Here is a 16,000-nt window from a genome sequence, read left to right on the forward strand (position 1 = left end):
TTCAGGGCTTCTCCCCCTACAGGTTTTGAGCAGGACTCCGACTGCGGTGACCCAAGAAGGAAACTCCTTTTTTTTTTTTTTTTTTTTTTTTTTTTTTAAATTTATTTATTTATTTATTTATTTATTTTCCTCCTTAATTTTCTATATTTTAAGACATATTTATATATTAAATTTATTTAACTGTAACTTTTACCTCCTACAAATCATGATTTTTTATTTACTTATTTATTGATTCACTATTTTACAAAGATCCTTTAACTATTTATTTATTTAATTTTCTTATGTATTTACTATAATTTTAACTTCTTTTTATACACATATATATTTACTTGATTTTTACTATTTCTTTCTAAAAATTATAAACACATTTATTCCTCACACGAAGCCTCTCACCGCAGCCGGAGTCCCTGCAAACCCTTGTTTCAAATAAAACATATCTTATAAAAAACCTATGAGAAGTTGGTGTCATTATTATTATTATTATTATTATTTTTTAGCAGGAGCAAGCATTTTTACTTTGAAATTGAACTTTTATAAAGTAAGGTTTTAGACAATAAACAACAGTATTATGCATGATTTTATTCTAATCTTAAAATGTACATATGTGTGGTTCTCTTTTATTCATTGCATGCATATACGGTGTGTTTTTTATCAGCACTTGTTTGTAAGCACTTGTTTTAGCATTTGAGCACTTGTTTTATCATTTGAGCACTTCTTTTATCATTTTAGCACTTATGTCCTTATTAACTTCTCTTGTTTTATGTCTAACCTTTTAAAATTTCAATCAAGCACTTACTATTTATTTATTTAGTTATTTTCTTATAAAACTTGCTCCTTTTAAGTAATGACCACCGTAAGTATCACGGCAGGGGCCCTGAAGGGGGAGGGGACATTTTGATAAATATACAAAGTCCCACTGCCAGCCTGCACCGTTGCCCAATCCTCCATGCACTTCTAAAAATTGACCACACTTTTAAGTATTTTTTAAGGATCAAAGATCCATTTTTATTACAATTAAGGAGGGTCCCAAGATCCTTTGGATCCCCATTGCCCCCGAGAGCCCGTGCCCTTCGCAGTGCTCCCCCCAGGGGCACTACGCTTTTACCTAAACCTACCCTAACCCTAACCCTAACCCCAGTCAAACCTTGGGAAGAGAAATCACTACAGAGAAATTTTAAGGCCTAAGCTGCTCTGGACATATTGGGAACTTCTCGTTTAAACCAGCGACAATCTCAAGGTAAGTAAACAATACTAATTTCGTTGAATCCTGCATGGAAAATAATTTTACAGAGACTAGTGTAGCCTGCTTGTTATTCAGATAATTAGACATTTAGGCCTATGTTTTTTTTATTTTTTTTAATTAGAAAAAATTCAAAATACAATCTGTACACAGATAATATGTGGGAAAGAGAAGAAAAAAAACAAAAAAATACAAAAAAAAATTAAAACATACAATGAACAATGTCGCAATTGGTTTTACAACGAAATCAAGCCAAGGGGGTTACATTTTTTTTATTTAGGCCTATGTTTTCTGGAGATCAGACGACTCAGCATGTCGTGCCTTGCGTGGTGCTGTGACGTCACAGGCAAAGCCTCGCGCAACAGGTGCTTCACTTGCTTGCACGCAGATTCTTGTCGTCTCTGGTCAGTGACTGTTTGCCCCTCAGAGTGAAACTTTCCTGTCGGATATCCAACCTAAACACTGTTGTCAAAAGTTAGAAGGTAATCTATACCGAAGAATCACCCTCCCTTTCTGTTCATTCAGAGTTAAAGATAGCTGAAGAGCGGTCGTTTAATATTTTACTCGACGTCAACTTCATGTTACCAGACAGTTTGGTTAGCCAAGCTAGCTAATCAAGTATACCAGCAGAGCTGAATTAATACAGCTGAAGCATACTCAACCGTCAGGTTAAGTACAAAGCAGTTTATTGTCAAGAAACGGTGTGTTTTCATGTTGTAAATTGTTCTATGAGCGATTACTGTTATCCTTGTGCTGCTGCAGTTTCAAGCAGCTAACAGAGCTTTAGCAGCTAAGCTCTCCGCGCCCTTTTCCCAATTCCATTTTGCCGTAGTGGTGCAAATTGAACACCATTGAATCATACTCAATCGTCGGTTAAGTCAAAGTCCAATGTTGTGAAATGATACATCGTGTCTTGATTTTATTTTACACTCGTTGATGGCCAGACAACTATGAAAGTTGGTGCATTTGCTTACTGTTGGCAGATAAGAGTTTTTTTTTTTTTGCCTGTTTCAAGCTCCCCTTGCCATGATTCGTTTGTCGTTTTTGCGGGAGAACATTGCAAACGTTGAGGGGTTATGTGTTGCATTTAGGATTCACAGAAGCGAGCCACACTGTGTTCATGTTGTGAAATGATACATCGTGTCTTAATTTTATTTTACACTCGTTGATAGACAGCTATCAATGTTGGTGTATTTTTTTTTTGCTTTTGACTGTTGGCAGATAAGAATTGTTTCGCCTGTTTCAAGCTCCCTTTGCCATGATTCGTTGTCGTTTTTGCGGGAGAACCTTGCAAACGTTGATGGGTTAAGTGTTGCATTGTAGGATTCACAGAAACGAACCACGCTGTGTTTTCAGGTGTGAGAGTACTAGTTGCAGGCAGACATTTTGCACATATGCATCATTTAAGTCTCACTTCTATAGGAAGCACAATGCCACAACATCGTCTGTTTATGCCAACACAGCCATTGTGTCTAATTTTGTGTGCGCTGTGTCACTTTGCTCAGACCGATTTCAGACTGTGCAGGAACTTCTTGTACACTTAAAAAAACATTTAGTGGAGGGAAGATCTGTTAAGTGTCCAGTGGCAGGTTGTCCAAACACATTTACTGTGAGGTCATCATTTGCAGTGCACTTGTCTAGGAAACATCCAGACTGCTCAGTGAATAACATAAATGATCTTTACAGAGAAATCACACCGTAGTCCTCTGCCACGGCTTGTGAAGAGGTTTCGCAGACGGATGAGATGGATGAGGCAGCAGATCTATCAGTAAGTACTGAACCGACACAGGTTTTTGATGAAATCTTTCTTAGGAGTGTTTGCCTGTTCTGTTTAAAACTACAAGGTCAACTGCTGCTTCCAGATTCAACAATACAAATAATTGTTGAAGAGATGCAAAATCTACATGAATTAGGACTTGATTACACTTTGAGCAAATTACACTCTGTCATGAAAGATGAGTTAAATCTTACTGATGATGTGATGGGGAAAGTCTCTGATTGTATTAAGGATTCTGATCTGTTCTCCTCATCTCATAAAGGCCCACTGAGAACAGCCTACACGAGAGCTCAGGCATTCAAACGGATGTTCAAATATGTAGAGCCCAAAGTAGTAAGATTAGGATATGATGATGATATGAGACAAAGAAATGCTTATTACATACCTGTAAAGCAAACAGTGACTAACTTACTAGAATCACAATTTTGGAAACATTCTGTGTTGCAACAGACTACTGAAACAGATGCACGTGTCCTTGGTGACACTTGTGATGGACAGGCCTTCAAGTCCAATCCGTTCTTCATTGCAAACCCAGGAGGCCTGCAGCTTATTTTGTACCAAGATGCATTTGAAGTAGTCAATCCTCTCGGCTCAGCAAAAAAAAAAGCACAAAGTTCTCGCTGTTTATCTTTCTGTTGCGAATTTGCCAGTTCATGTGCGATCCAACACAGATCACATGTCCCTAGTCTTGTTGTGTGGAGAAAATGATCTAAAAAAGTTTGGATGTGCCAAAGTATTTGCTGACCTGATCTCGGATTTGTCAGATTTAGCAGAAAATGGAGTGACTGTAGGAGGGGAAACTGTCCTTGTACTGTCTTTGTACTGTATAGCTGGGGATAATTTAGGGTCACATGGCATTGGAGGGTTTAACGAAAATTTCACGTCTTGTTATTTTGCAGGTACTGTGAGGTAACCAGAGACGAATTTAAGAAAGAACCCAATCTTTGCGGCCAGCAAAGAACTGCTGATTCCTATGACGCTGCTGTCGCCGCTCTGTCTGAGGAGAACAGAGACGTCAAAGGAATAAAAGTGAGGTCAGTTTTCAATGATGTGCCAAACTTTCATATATGCCAACCCGGGCTCCCACCATGTTTAGGCCATGACATTTTTGAGGGCGTGTTGTCCTATGACCTTGGTCTGTATTGAATTATTTCATCAAGACCAAGAAGTGGTTCACATATACCCTTTTGAACAGGCGAATCATACAATTCCAGTTCAAAGGTTCAGATGCTCTCTCCAAGCCTTGCACTGTCCAGTCTGGTGCACTCAAACTCTCTGGTAACGCGATCCAGAATTGGAATTTTTTGAGGTTGTTACCTGTTCTAATTGGCGACAAGGTGCAAAATGCTGATGATGACGTGTGGCAGTTGACTCTCCTGCTCAAAGATATTGTTGATCTAGTTTGTGCGCAAAAGATTTCAGTGTCACAGATAGCTTACCTTGAAATCATAGTTCAGGAATATCTGGATTCAAGGACATGTTTGTTTCCTCATAGTACTCTCAAACCGAAACACCATTACATGAGACATTATCCCTCACTAATCCTGAAATTTGGCCCCCTTATTCGACTGTGGACGATGCATTTTGAAAGCAAACATAGCTATTTCAAGTGATGTGCCAGACATTTGAAAAACTTCAAGAACATTTGCCTCACTCTTTCTGAGAGGCATCAGATGTTCCAGGCATATGTCTCGGCAGGACCAGGATCTAGTGAGGTACTACAAATTAAAAATGGTTGCGCTTTTATTCCCAACCTTTACAGTGAAGCTGTCATTCATGCTGCTTCTGAGTTTGGATTTTCAGAAAGGGATACTGTTGTCTCAACAGAAATTCAGTACAGAGGTACAACCTACAAGAAAGGGGATTTTTTGGTCTTAAACGAGTCTCTGGAATTTGGGAAGATTATCATAATTCTAACTAAGGATGATGCTGTGTATGTTCTTATGGACTTGCACAAATCCGTCTTCCTTCCCAAATACCATCTGTATGCCATTAGACCGCAAAGTACAGCAATGAAGTGTGTGAACATACAGGCCTTGCTAGATTTTTACCCACTGACTTCATACACCATCGATGCACACAGAGTCATCCCACTGAAACACAGCGTTTTGTCCATGTGATTTTTGCAATGTTTGAATGATGAGTTTTATGTAGTTCTATTTTTTGATTTTCAATGTCTGTAGTCATATTGGGCACAACTTTAACTTCAATATGAATAGTAAATGTAGTAAATCAGTAAATCGGCTACATTTTGTAAATATTTACTTATGCATCTTAAATGAAATTTGTACAGATGTCCAAATCATTTCTACATTCTGCCATCACGGAGGCCTTGCCTGACCTGCCAGATGCTACAAGGGAGATCTTGGAGGAAACTCTCCAATCTCTGGGGGTAGAGACCCCTGATGACTTCCAGTTTTTGAAAGAAGATGATTTGTTGTCAGCCCTGAGGCCCATACAAGCCAGGAAGCTGGTTGCTGCATGGAGTCTGAAATGTAAGTTTAACGTCATTGTTCAGCATCCTGACTGCTTGGTGGTTTTATGATGTGATCTGTTCTCAACATTGTTATGAAGTTCAATTAAAATGTAAAACCATTCATGTTATGTCTGTTTCGTGTATGTGCATTTGTAAAGGTCCGGCCCAAGAAAGTGGTTGCCTTACTGCCTCACCAGGACCTTCCCAATCCATGATGTCTCTGTCGCCAACGTCATCGTCGTCCAGCAGCTGTCAGAGCCCAAGTGGCAGTTTTCCAGAGTCATTCACAATACCATGGGGACAGTTCCCAGAGGCGTTGACACAGGCTTTGGAGAGGGAAAGGCGTCCAAATCCAAGTCTGAGGAAAGAGATGGTCAGAATTGTGGTCCGTGAAATGATGAAAGTAACCACGTCTTTAAGCAAGAAGAATGCTGCTGATGTGGCTAAGAAATTGGTGGCTAAATACCCCAAGTCCCTTCAAGATGTGATTGAGGGCGACGTAATTGGCACAGGGTATGGCTCCCTCGTGAAACAAATTCAAAATCGGATCGAAAATGTGAAAAGACCTACAACACCAAAAATTAAAAAAAGAAAATCACATGACTCTGACACTGACGAAGTCCCACCTGAAAAACGTGCAGCGATTCAAGACACCTATGGGTGCATCCGTTGGCATGTGAAGTTTATGCCCCTTGGGGAAACGGCCGAAACCCAGCAGGAGAAGAAAGATGAGCTTAAAAATCTGTTCAGCCAGAATCAACAAAGCCCAGGTCCTTTGAAAATGCTGATGAAGTCCACATTCTACAGCCAGCGAAAAGACGTGAACCAAGGGAAAGACATGAAGTACCTCCAGGAAAACTGGCCATATTGGTTTCATGAAATTGGCATGAATGTTCACTTCAACGAGCTCACTGGAGTTGACCTGAAGGAAACCTTCTTGAAAAATGTGGAACAGAAGGGGGAACGGCTCTTGCACTTCATGAAGACAGTTGCTGTCAACAAATCCAAAAGATTCTACCAAGCTGCAACAAAGCTACAGATTATGATGGGAGAACAGGCAGTCAGCACACAGGTCACAGAGATGGTGCTGCTTCTTCTGGCTTATTTTGACGAGAGAGATGATGTGATGTTCCATTACGTGGAGGACACTTGCCTGGCTGGAGAAGTGGTCATGGACCGAGTTCCCTTGACTCCAACGATTGTTGTATGTGGTAAGTTAACCTTACTTACCTGAGTTGAAGAGTAAAGCCTGACACATACCGTGGATGTTGACTATAATGAATTCACCCCTTTTTTTTCTGATGGTGTGGGTTTCTTGGTACGTACTTGTTTTCACCCTTGATACATGAGTTAGTGACTGACGTGAAAATGTAAACTTAATTTCTGGATTATTTTAATTTTCTTTCTTTTTTTCTTTTAAGGACAATCCTGCTTTTCTTCCAGAAGGATGATGCTGTGTGTGGATCACGTCATCGTCAACGAGAACATCTCTTCCTTCATCTCCTCCTTGTGCATGATGTTTGGCTCGTATTACTGCTTCAACATCCATTACCCAACTGCACTTGCATCAACCCTGGAGTTTCTACAGAGGTAAGTTGTTTTTTTTTTAAATTTATTTATTTAATTTAACCATTGTTATGCTCTATTTATTGAGTCATTTCGCTGAGTTTTTATCCAAAGCAATATGCATATAAATACCTACAGGGCCTATGCTGCCCTCGCACTGTGTTCCTATCTTGAAGAACTAGACAGGTAGCTAACAGTAGAATGATTGCATGTTTGGAAGTGCTTTCATCCTTTTCTTATTCAGTACATTCACTCTCTACAACTGCAAGAAAATAAGAAACGTGCATACATTTGACGTACTAAATTAATCACCCACAACATAAATCCACATCACAATCATGGCCCCGTGTTGAAATCTATTTCTTTCTTGTGAATGAACTGGTAAAGTTGCCACTTTCTGTAGCCTAGTCAGTTGTGTCTCACCTTGGCTATAGCCTACGTTATCATTTTCATCTTCTGAGAGAGTAAAAGCATCAGAGCGAAGAGCAGCACCACTAATGTCTCCATATACTCCATGTTTGTTTACCGGCCACTTCTTTTCTCGCCACCCACGTCTGAGTAGCCGGTTAGTAATGGAAACGCAGGCTGACTCGAGACCACAACTCAGTTCGAGTTAAAACTTTGAATAGAAGGCAGAATGGGGCCAATCTCCCCCAGGCAGATTACTAACCAACCCATTAATGTATGGCTTGAATGGTATTATTGACTTTTCTTAAATAGTAGAGACCCAAATTTCTACCTGATTTTCCTTGTGATACAGTAGAAATGTGTAACATGTTTTGAACTTGTATAGGGGAAGCCAATTATATCACTCAAACCATACATGTTCTGCTTCAGTCCTCTACTGTGGATGTGCAAAAACAGAGCTCATGAAGAGTTATGTTCCTGTAATTTGCAATTTATGGAAATGGAAATGCATTATCTACCTCGAACATGTCATGCGAAATGTTAACGTTCTGATTCATGTTGAGCAAAAAAAAAAAAAAAAAAGAAAAGAAAAAAGACAGTGTCTCTGGAGGCCCCTTTGCTCCCTGCCTACCAATAAAGTATTAATTAAAGGAAAACTGTAACCTCACACTTATCCTTTCCTTTGTTGTTGTGGAGGCAGTTGTATCATGTATTTGTGTTTGTTTATTATATACATGTGTTTCCTCTGTCTTCTCTGTATTCCTACATGTTTCTTCTCTATAAATCCAGAGAGGGGGACCAAAGTGGAGCGAACCAGTGCTACGCGATTGCATGTTAATGCCAGAGTCCTGACGTTGATTCAGGACCTCTCAGACCACGAATGGCGATCCATTTAAAAAGGTACTAGTGCTAGTGCAACTACGTTCTTTGATTATTGACTGACTTTACAAATGAAATTAATGGGAGAGACAGTGGGAACAGTAACTGTACTGTACTGTTGCTATTGTCCTACTCATTGTCTCGGGACAGTGCCAATTGTCCAGAGACGGCAACGCACTCTACCACGATGCTACGCATTATCCCGAGACAATCAGGCACTGCCCCCGTCCTGAGACAGCCAGGTATTGTCCCCGGGGCAACCAGGTCCTGTCCAGGGGAGCGATGCACTGTCCTAAGAGAGTTGGGCACAGTGCCTGACTGTCCCAGGACAGACAGTGCTGGCTGTCTCAGGACAGTGCCTAGTGTCCAGACAGTTCATACTGCAGCAACAGTACAGCAGTTATTGTTTCCAATGCTACTGATTAATTGAGATTATTGTGTGTGTGTGTGTGTGTGTGTCTTTATTCCCTAGGTGTCCTTTGAGTGACCACAGCAGTGGATGTTTCCCTAGATGTTCTTCAGGGTGTTGTTCTAGATGTTCCAGCCCATGATTGGTGAGCCATTTAAAAAGGTAGGCATGTGATACTGCTACTGCTACTGTTGTCTTTGATTATTGACTAACTTAACAAATGAAACTAATGGAGATCCTGTTTGTGTTTCTTTCTCTTCTCTATTCCTTAGGTGTCCTTTGAGTGACCACAGCAGTGGATGTTTCCCTAGATGCTCTTCAGGGTGTTGTTCTAGATGTTCCAGCCCATGATTGGCGAGCCATTTAAAAAGGTGGGCGTGTGATACTGCTACTGTCATCTTTGATTATTGACTGACTTAACAAATAAAACTAATGAATATCCTGTATGTGCTTCTTTCTCTTCTCTTCCCATAGGTGTTCCTTTGAGTGACCAAAATACGGGGGTCCTAGTTCAACTGAGGCAAGACTTCTAACTTCTAGATGTTCCCATCCATGATTGGCGAGCCATTATTAAAGGTGGGTGTGATAGTGTTACTGCTACTGTTGTCTTTGATTATTGACTAACTTAACAAATGAAACTAAGGGAGATCCTGTATGTGCTTCTTTCTCTTCTCTATTCCCTTAGGTGTTCCTTTGAGTGACCACAGCATTCATATCTCCACTGTTTTCAAAAATAAACTTGCATTCTTTAGAATGATTCATTGACTAACGAGTGGTTTGTTAACAGCCTATCTTCAAATTAACATTTAGAAGTAATTTGAAGCACTGCAGATAAAAAGTAAAACTGTATTTCATGCGTACATGTCCTGTTGATGTTACGGATAAAAACTGGTAGCTGTGGTTGCCAGAATAATCCTGTTAAAAATGCAGTTCATACTGTATGTAAACATTACAGAACAACTTGTACATTTTACATCCTAAAACTGCTTATTTTACATGACCCGTTGTTTTTATGGATAAAAACTGGCAACAGTGGTTGCCAGAATAATCCTGTAATAAATACAGTACATACTGTATGTAAACATTACTGAACAACTTGTAAATTTTACATCCTAAAACTGCTTATTTTACATTGAATCCTGCTGAAATGTTCATGAAGTCCTTGTTAATTGTACATTGAATATCCGTAAAATAAACAACTATGTATTGATTATTGTACATTGCATACCTGTAAAATTTACATTTAGTTATCATTAATGTTACATGGAATCCCAGTGAAATGCACTAGTTATTCTGTAATGCTGTTTACGTTTTATTGTATTTTTAACAAGATTATTCTGGCAACCACTGTTGCCAGTATTTTTCCGTAAAAACAACGGATTTTTTTTTTACAGTGTAGATATCAAGTCATGGATGGCAGGGAATTTCCTACAGCTCAACCAGGACAAAACAGAGGTTTTAGTTATAGGTCCTGAAGGCCAGACTGAGAAACTTTTACCAAAACTACAAGATTTTAAACCAACCCAATCTGTAAAAAACCTGGGCGTGATTTTTGACTCTGAGCTGACTTTTATCCCACATATCAAAAATATAACAAAGATAGGCTTTTATCATCTTAAGAACATAGCCAGAGTCCGCCCGTTTCTCTCTCAGGCCAGCACAGAGGTGCTAATGCATGCTTTTATTTCCTGTCGTTTAGACTACTGTAATGCCCTGCTCTCTGGTCTTCCTAAAAAGAGTATTTCATACCTCCAATTGCTGCAAAACTCAGCCGCACGCGTGCTGACAAAGACCAGAGGGCGGGCCCACATTACACCAGCTTTACAGTCGCTGCATTGGCTCCCTGTCCGCTTCAGGGTCGACTTTAAGGTTCTTTTACTAGTTTTTAAATGTCTTAACGGGCTTGCGCCCTCTTACTTATCTGACCTGCTTTTACCATATCAACCCTCGCGGACCCTGAGGTCCTCCAACACCGGCCTTTTATCCATACCAAAAGCCAGAACAAGAACACATGGTGAGACGGCATTTAGCCACTATGCCCCACGCCTGTGGAACAGCCTGCCGGAGGGCCTCAGGACTGCAGAGACTGTTGACATTTTTAAAAAAAGGTTAAAGACACACCTTTTTAATCAGGCTTTTAATTGACTTCAAATTCTTCTTATGTTTTTATCAGTTATCTTATGTTGATATCTTTTATTCTGATGTCCTATATTTTGCATTATTTTACCCTATTTTATCTACTTTATTTATTATCTTATGAAATTCTCTTCTTTTAACTGTTTAATTTATTTTTTATTTTTTACTTTAATTCCAGTGTTTCCTCTGGGGGGTACTCCACACTGAGAGTTGTGTCTGGTCTGCTCCGGGGGTGCTGTCCTCAGGCCCCATCGGCCCGGCTGGTGGGGGGGCTCCCTACCTTGGTGTGGGGACTCACCGGTACGTCAGGGTCGGTGGGGCCCGGGTGCCGGTGCCCCCTGTGCTCATAGCCCGTGATGACTCCTCTCGGTGTGGACGGCCCCAAAGGTGGCATTCTCCTCAATCCTCAGTGCCTTGCATGTCTCATTACTCCTGCTACTGTCTGTGGTGAGAATGTGTGCGTGTGTGTGTGTGTGTTTCTGTGTGTGTATGCATGTGGTTGAGGGTGTGTGTTAGTACATGGGGGGGGTGGGAGGGTTGGGTTTTTCGTGTTATTCTGTTTTTATTTATATTGTTTTTAACTCTTGTAAAGCACTTTGTGTTGCACTATGTATGAAAAGTGCTATATAAATAAAGTTTGATTTGATTTGATTTGTTAGGCTGGGTTGAGGGATCAGAGGAGAGAGAGGAGGGGTGAGGGGGGTATTTTCTTAATTTAGGCATTATGTTTAGTATTTCTTTAGCTAATTAGGTATTTTCTTTAAACTGTATTAGTATTTGGGTTATTTGTATTGTTTGTCAATTGTAAATATTGTTTAATTGTATATATGTTTTAGAATCAGGGGGAGTGTTATTATGATTGGGCTGGTGTGGGAGGAGACTTAGGGGGTAGAAAGGCCAGGTGAGAGGAGCAGTGAGTGTGTGTGAAGGTGGGGGACAGGTTGTGTCTTCTCTCCTCTCCTCTGCTGGGCTGATTACTGGAGCGTTTGCACCTGCCCACCTTCTTTGTCTTTTGGAAGCTGCTGCATGTGTGTAGGACTCTGTACCCTGACTTTTGGACATTCAGTAAAGAGGAAAAAAAAAAGCCAGAGCTCTGGAACGCAAATCCTGTTGTCTCATGCTTTTTTTTGTTGCCATCTTGCTCTACACCCTTCTGCCATCGGTGGTCCATCCAGCAAGTAGGGGGTTTTACCACCCAAATCCTACAGCCGCTCTTTCTACTTACCAGTTTACCATCAAGTACAGAGCAGGGCAGGCCAACCGCGATGCAGACAGGTTATCCCGGCGGCCTCAAGGTCCACCCCTTGAGGATGAAGCTTTCCCTAAAGAAAGAGAGAGAATAGAGGACATGAGAAAAACGACTCATAGAGACAGGAGGTGACATGGGTAATGAAGTGTTCACTGCATTATGTCAGCATCATCTTGTGATGTTTAAAGGTGAACGCTGTCATCATTCAGAGCAACCTGTCGTTGCAGAGTCTCTTGTTCAGAGCAACCTGTCGTTGCAGAGTCTCTTGTTGTCGACCCTTCTATAGTGCCTGATGTTTTCGGTGAGGACACTTTACCATCCATGACTAATTCTGACTGGTGTAATGCTCAAAATAATGATCCATCTATCTCACGTGTCATCACCTTTGTGAGAAGAGCTGTAAAACCCAGTTTCAGAGAGACAAACCTTGAACACCCTGATGTCAAACTTCTTCTCAGGGAATGGAAAAAAACTCGAACTCAGGGATGATGTCCTGTACAGGAAGTGGTCTGAGCAAGGCGATCTTGTCTATCAGTTGGTCTTACCTGAGCAGTTCAGAGAGAGGGCACTGCAGGGAGTGCATAATGATGTTGGCCATCTTGGTTCTGAGCGTGCACTTCATCTTGCTCGTGCCAGGTTCTACTGGCCACGGATGGCCGGAGACATTGAGGAGAAGTGCAAAAGGTGCGACCGTTGTTTCAGGAGGAAGGCTGTGCCTCAAAAGGCCGCGCCTTTGGAGAATGTTTCCGCTACTTACCCGCTTGAGCTTCTTTGTATGGATTATCTATCTCTTGAGCCAGATAACAGAGACACGAGAAACATTTTAGTCATCACTGACCACTTTACAAAATTTGCTGTGGCAGTGCCAACTAAAGATCAGAAAGCCAGAACTGTTGCAAAGGCTCTATGGGAAAACTTTATTGTTCACTACGGGTTTCCCAGTCGTCTGCTCAGCGACCAGGGCAGAGACTTTGAATCTAAAATAATCAGAGAACTCTGCACACTGATAGGAACAGACAAAGTCCGTACCACACCATACCATCCCTGGGGAAACCCAGTGGAATGGTTTAACCGGACTCTCCTTGGTATGCTAGGGACCCTGGAAGAGAGAGACAAATACCATTGGAGAGATTTTGTCAAACCCTTGGTCCACGCATACAATTGCATGAGAAATGATACAACAGGCTATTCCCCTTATGAACTAGTGTTTGGTAGGCAGCCCAGACTGCCAATTGATCTAGTCCTGGGAATCCACCCTGATATGGGGAACCACAAGACCCACTCAGAGTATGTTAAGGGCCTTCGTCAACGCCTACAAGAGAGCTACTCATTAGCTACTAAAAACTTCCAGAAGATGGGAGGGAAGAACAAAGCTAGGTTTGACAAGAGGGTCAGAGCAGCTGAACTCTTAGAGGGAGATAGGGTCTTAGTGAGAAACGTGAATATCAGGGGGAAACACAAACTGGCAGATCGGTGGGAACAGAAGATCCATGTTGTTGTCAGACGGATTAGAGACAGTCCCGTTCATGTAGTTAAACCTGAAACAGGGGAGGGGCTGCACCGCACGTTGCATAGAGATCTTCTTCTGCCGTGCAGGTTCCTACCTGTGACAGAGATCAAAGAGCACAGTTCTCCCACTGACACATCAAAGAAGATGAGACTGAGGGACAAAACGACAAGAGACACACAAGGGGATATCATAGTGTGTACTTGTTTTGTTTTGTTTTTCATTGCATGTTGGCTAATGGCTCTCTCTCTCTCTCCTCGCCTGCAGTGGAGGTGTGGCCTGGTGGTGCTGCGGGTCTCCAACACACCTGGGGCAGATCTCCACTGATTGCGCCTTCACTTAAGCAGCTTGGCAGCGTTGCCACGCTGCCAGATTGTTGATGCTTTTCGCTGAGACTCTCCAGCCATTCTGTTCCTATCGTTGTGCCTTAGCCTGTTTCCCTAGACTTGTCTTGTCGCTATTTGAGCTGTGCCTAGTTGCACTAGTTTAGTTTGTTTCTGTATTTTCTGGTAGTGATACTCTTGGTTGTTCGTAGTCCTTAGCTCGCCACGGTGTAGTGATCGCTTTCTTAGTTTGGCTGATTTTATGTTCTTTGAGCAATTAGTATTTCCTTTGTTCTTGCTAGAGTTATTGTTTTCTCCTACCCGCTCGCCACGGTGTAGTGACGCTTTTGTTTTATTGGGCTGATTTTGTGTTTGGGGTTTTCTTTGCATTATTGTTATTAAAGTCTTTGTTGATTTCAACTCCTGGTTTTCCGGCTGTTTCTTCCGCTACATTGGTCCGACTAAATGCCAATTCTACGGAATCATAACAGGGGATGCTGATTGTCAGGAGGATGAGTCACACAGTGATGAGGATGAACTGTATCCTAGCCCATGGGTGCCAGAAATTATCACTAGGGGTCCTTTCCTACAGAGGGAAGGAGGTTTCATTGAGCCTCAACCAGCTTCCAGGGTATTAAACCCTGACACCCCCTCTTTTGTGCCCCACAGCTCCACACACTTACCTGAGACCCATCCACGAGCTTCAACCAGAAACTCCTTTTGTATGCTCTGAGAGTGGTGGTTCAGTTGCACATCCTACTTCACACTGTAGGGCCCCAGATCATGTTATTATTGACATTCCAGAACTGGATATGACACATATCTCACCTGTTAGAGAGAACACAGATCTCATCACCACGGACCCTGTAGTTGTAGACACTGATAATGTAACATCTGAGAGCCTAGAGTCAGAGGCCATACACGTCAGGCATTCTGTTAGGGAGAGGCATCCACCTCGCAAACTCACTTATGATGAGTTGGGGGAGCCTTTAACCTTGGCCATCAGTTCGTTCTTTCAAGCCTTAGGAGCTGCCATTTCACACCTATCTGTACCTGTAGGGGCAGATGTGCATGCAGGGACTCATGCAGTTTAGAGGGGGAGAGTGTAACCCTTGTTAGTTTTATGGAACTGTAATTTACAATTCCCCTATGAATGCATCGTTGTGCTTCTCGCCTGGCGGTGGAATTTCCGAACTTACTGGAATGCATCACCTGCAGCTCGCGCTGTGTAACACTTCCGTCAACCCTAGAACGGATATTTCCGTACTTTTACGGGACATTGACCATTATTCTACGGACACTTCCGTCAACCCTAGAACGGATATTTCCGTACTTTTACGGGACTTTGACCACACCATTTACGGACACTTCCTTCGATCCTAATCCGGATAATTCCGTACTTTTACGGGACTTCAGTCAATCCTAAAATGAAAAATTCTGTAGATTTAAAGGACATTCACTGTACCATTTACAGACAATCAATCTGAGTAAACCGTATACAAATATAACAATGTTTATTTTTTCCTGCTTACTGCAATTAAAACATTAAAACAGTACAAGTTCATATGACAATGCATTCAACTGTAAACAATTCATTAGTGCAATTAACATTTTAATTAACTTTAACATTTTAACCCCTTTTCTCCTAAATGTTGTAGTCATGCCAATTAACAGTGCCATACAATTTCTTTTTGTTTTGTTTTTTAAATGCATTTCCACAAAATAAAATAAAAAATACAATCAACTATAAAGAATTTATTGGTGAAATTAAAACACTGTAAGTCATCATTCCCCACTGACAGGTGCTGCCCCAGTCTGTAGGAGAACATGCAGTGACAAATATCACCCTCCCCACCCAACTTCCCTCTCTGAACATGGGGATTTGAACCCTAGGTCTTGGTGGGCAGGCACTTAACCCCTTCACCACCTGAGCTACATACACATTTTTAAAGACATTTCCATAAAACGGTAACAAAACAGAATAATATGTCAATACAACAATCAATTTAACAACTTAGTGCAGCAATAGG

General features: G+C 41.4%; 1 protein-coding gene across 2 annotated transcripts; it reads left to right on the plus strand.

Moving 5' to 3' along the window:
- The first annotated feature begins 6,219 nt into the window (after positions 1 to 6,219).
- LOC143317743 (uncharacterized) lies at positions 6,220 to 14,075 on the plus strand. 2 transcript variants are annotated; one of them, XM_076725752.1, is made up of 7 exons: positions 6,220 to 6,704; positions 6,915 to 7,083; positions 8,257 to 8,367; positions 8,819 to 8,917; positions 9,028 to 9,126; positions 9,230 to 9,331; positions 13,915 to 14,075. In XM_076725752.1, the coding sequence occupies exons 1-3, from the start codon at positions 6,275 to 6,277 to the stop codon at positions 8,303 to 8,305; spliced, it is 648 nt and encodes a 215-aa protein (XP_076581867.1). In that variant the 5' UTR covers positions 6,220 to 6,274; the 3' UTR covers positions 8,306 to 8,367; positions 8,819 to 8,917; positions 9,028 to 9,126; positions 9,230 to 9,331; positions 13,915 to 14,075. The 2 variants fall into 2 exon arrangements, with proteins under 2 accessions (XP_076581867.1, XP_076581866.1); XM_076725751.1 differs by lacking the exon at positions 13,915 to 14,075 and adding an exon at positions 9,441 to 9,892.
- The last annotated feature ends 1,925 nt before the right edge of the window (positions 14,076 to 16,000 follow it).

The sequence above is a fragment of the Chaetodon auriga genome, unplaced genomic scaffold (genome assembly GCF_051107435.1).
Source record: "Chaetodon auriga isolate fChaAug3 unplaced genomic scaffold, fChaAug3.hap1 Scaffold_219, whole genome shotgun sequence".
Lineage (NCBI taxonomy): Eukaryota > Metazoa > Chordata > Actinopteri > Chaetodontiformes > Chaetodontidae > Chaetodon > Chaetodon auriga.

What these genes read in the sequence shown, in the direction of transcription:
- LOC143317743 (XM_076725752.1), top strand. Translation starts at nt 6,275, where the DNA reads ATGCTGATGAAGTCCACATTCTACAGCCAGCGAAAAGACGTGAACCAA. An exon ending in TCCAACGATTGTTGTATGTG is followed by an intron (nt 6,705 to 6,914) that starts GTAAGTTAACCT and finishes TTTTCTTTTAAG; the next exon opens with GACAATCCTGCTTTTCTTCC. An exon ending in ACCCTGGAGTTTCTACAGAG is followed by an intron (nt 7,084 to 8,256) that starts GTAAGTTGTTTT and finishes CTATAAATCCAG; the next exon opens with AGAGGGGGACCAAAGTGGAG.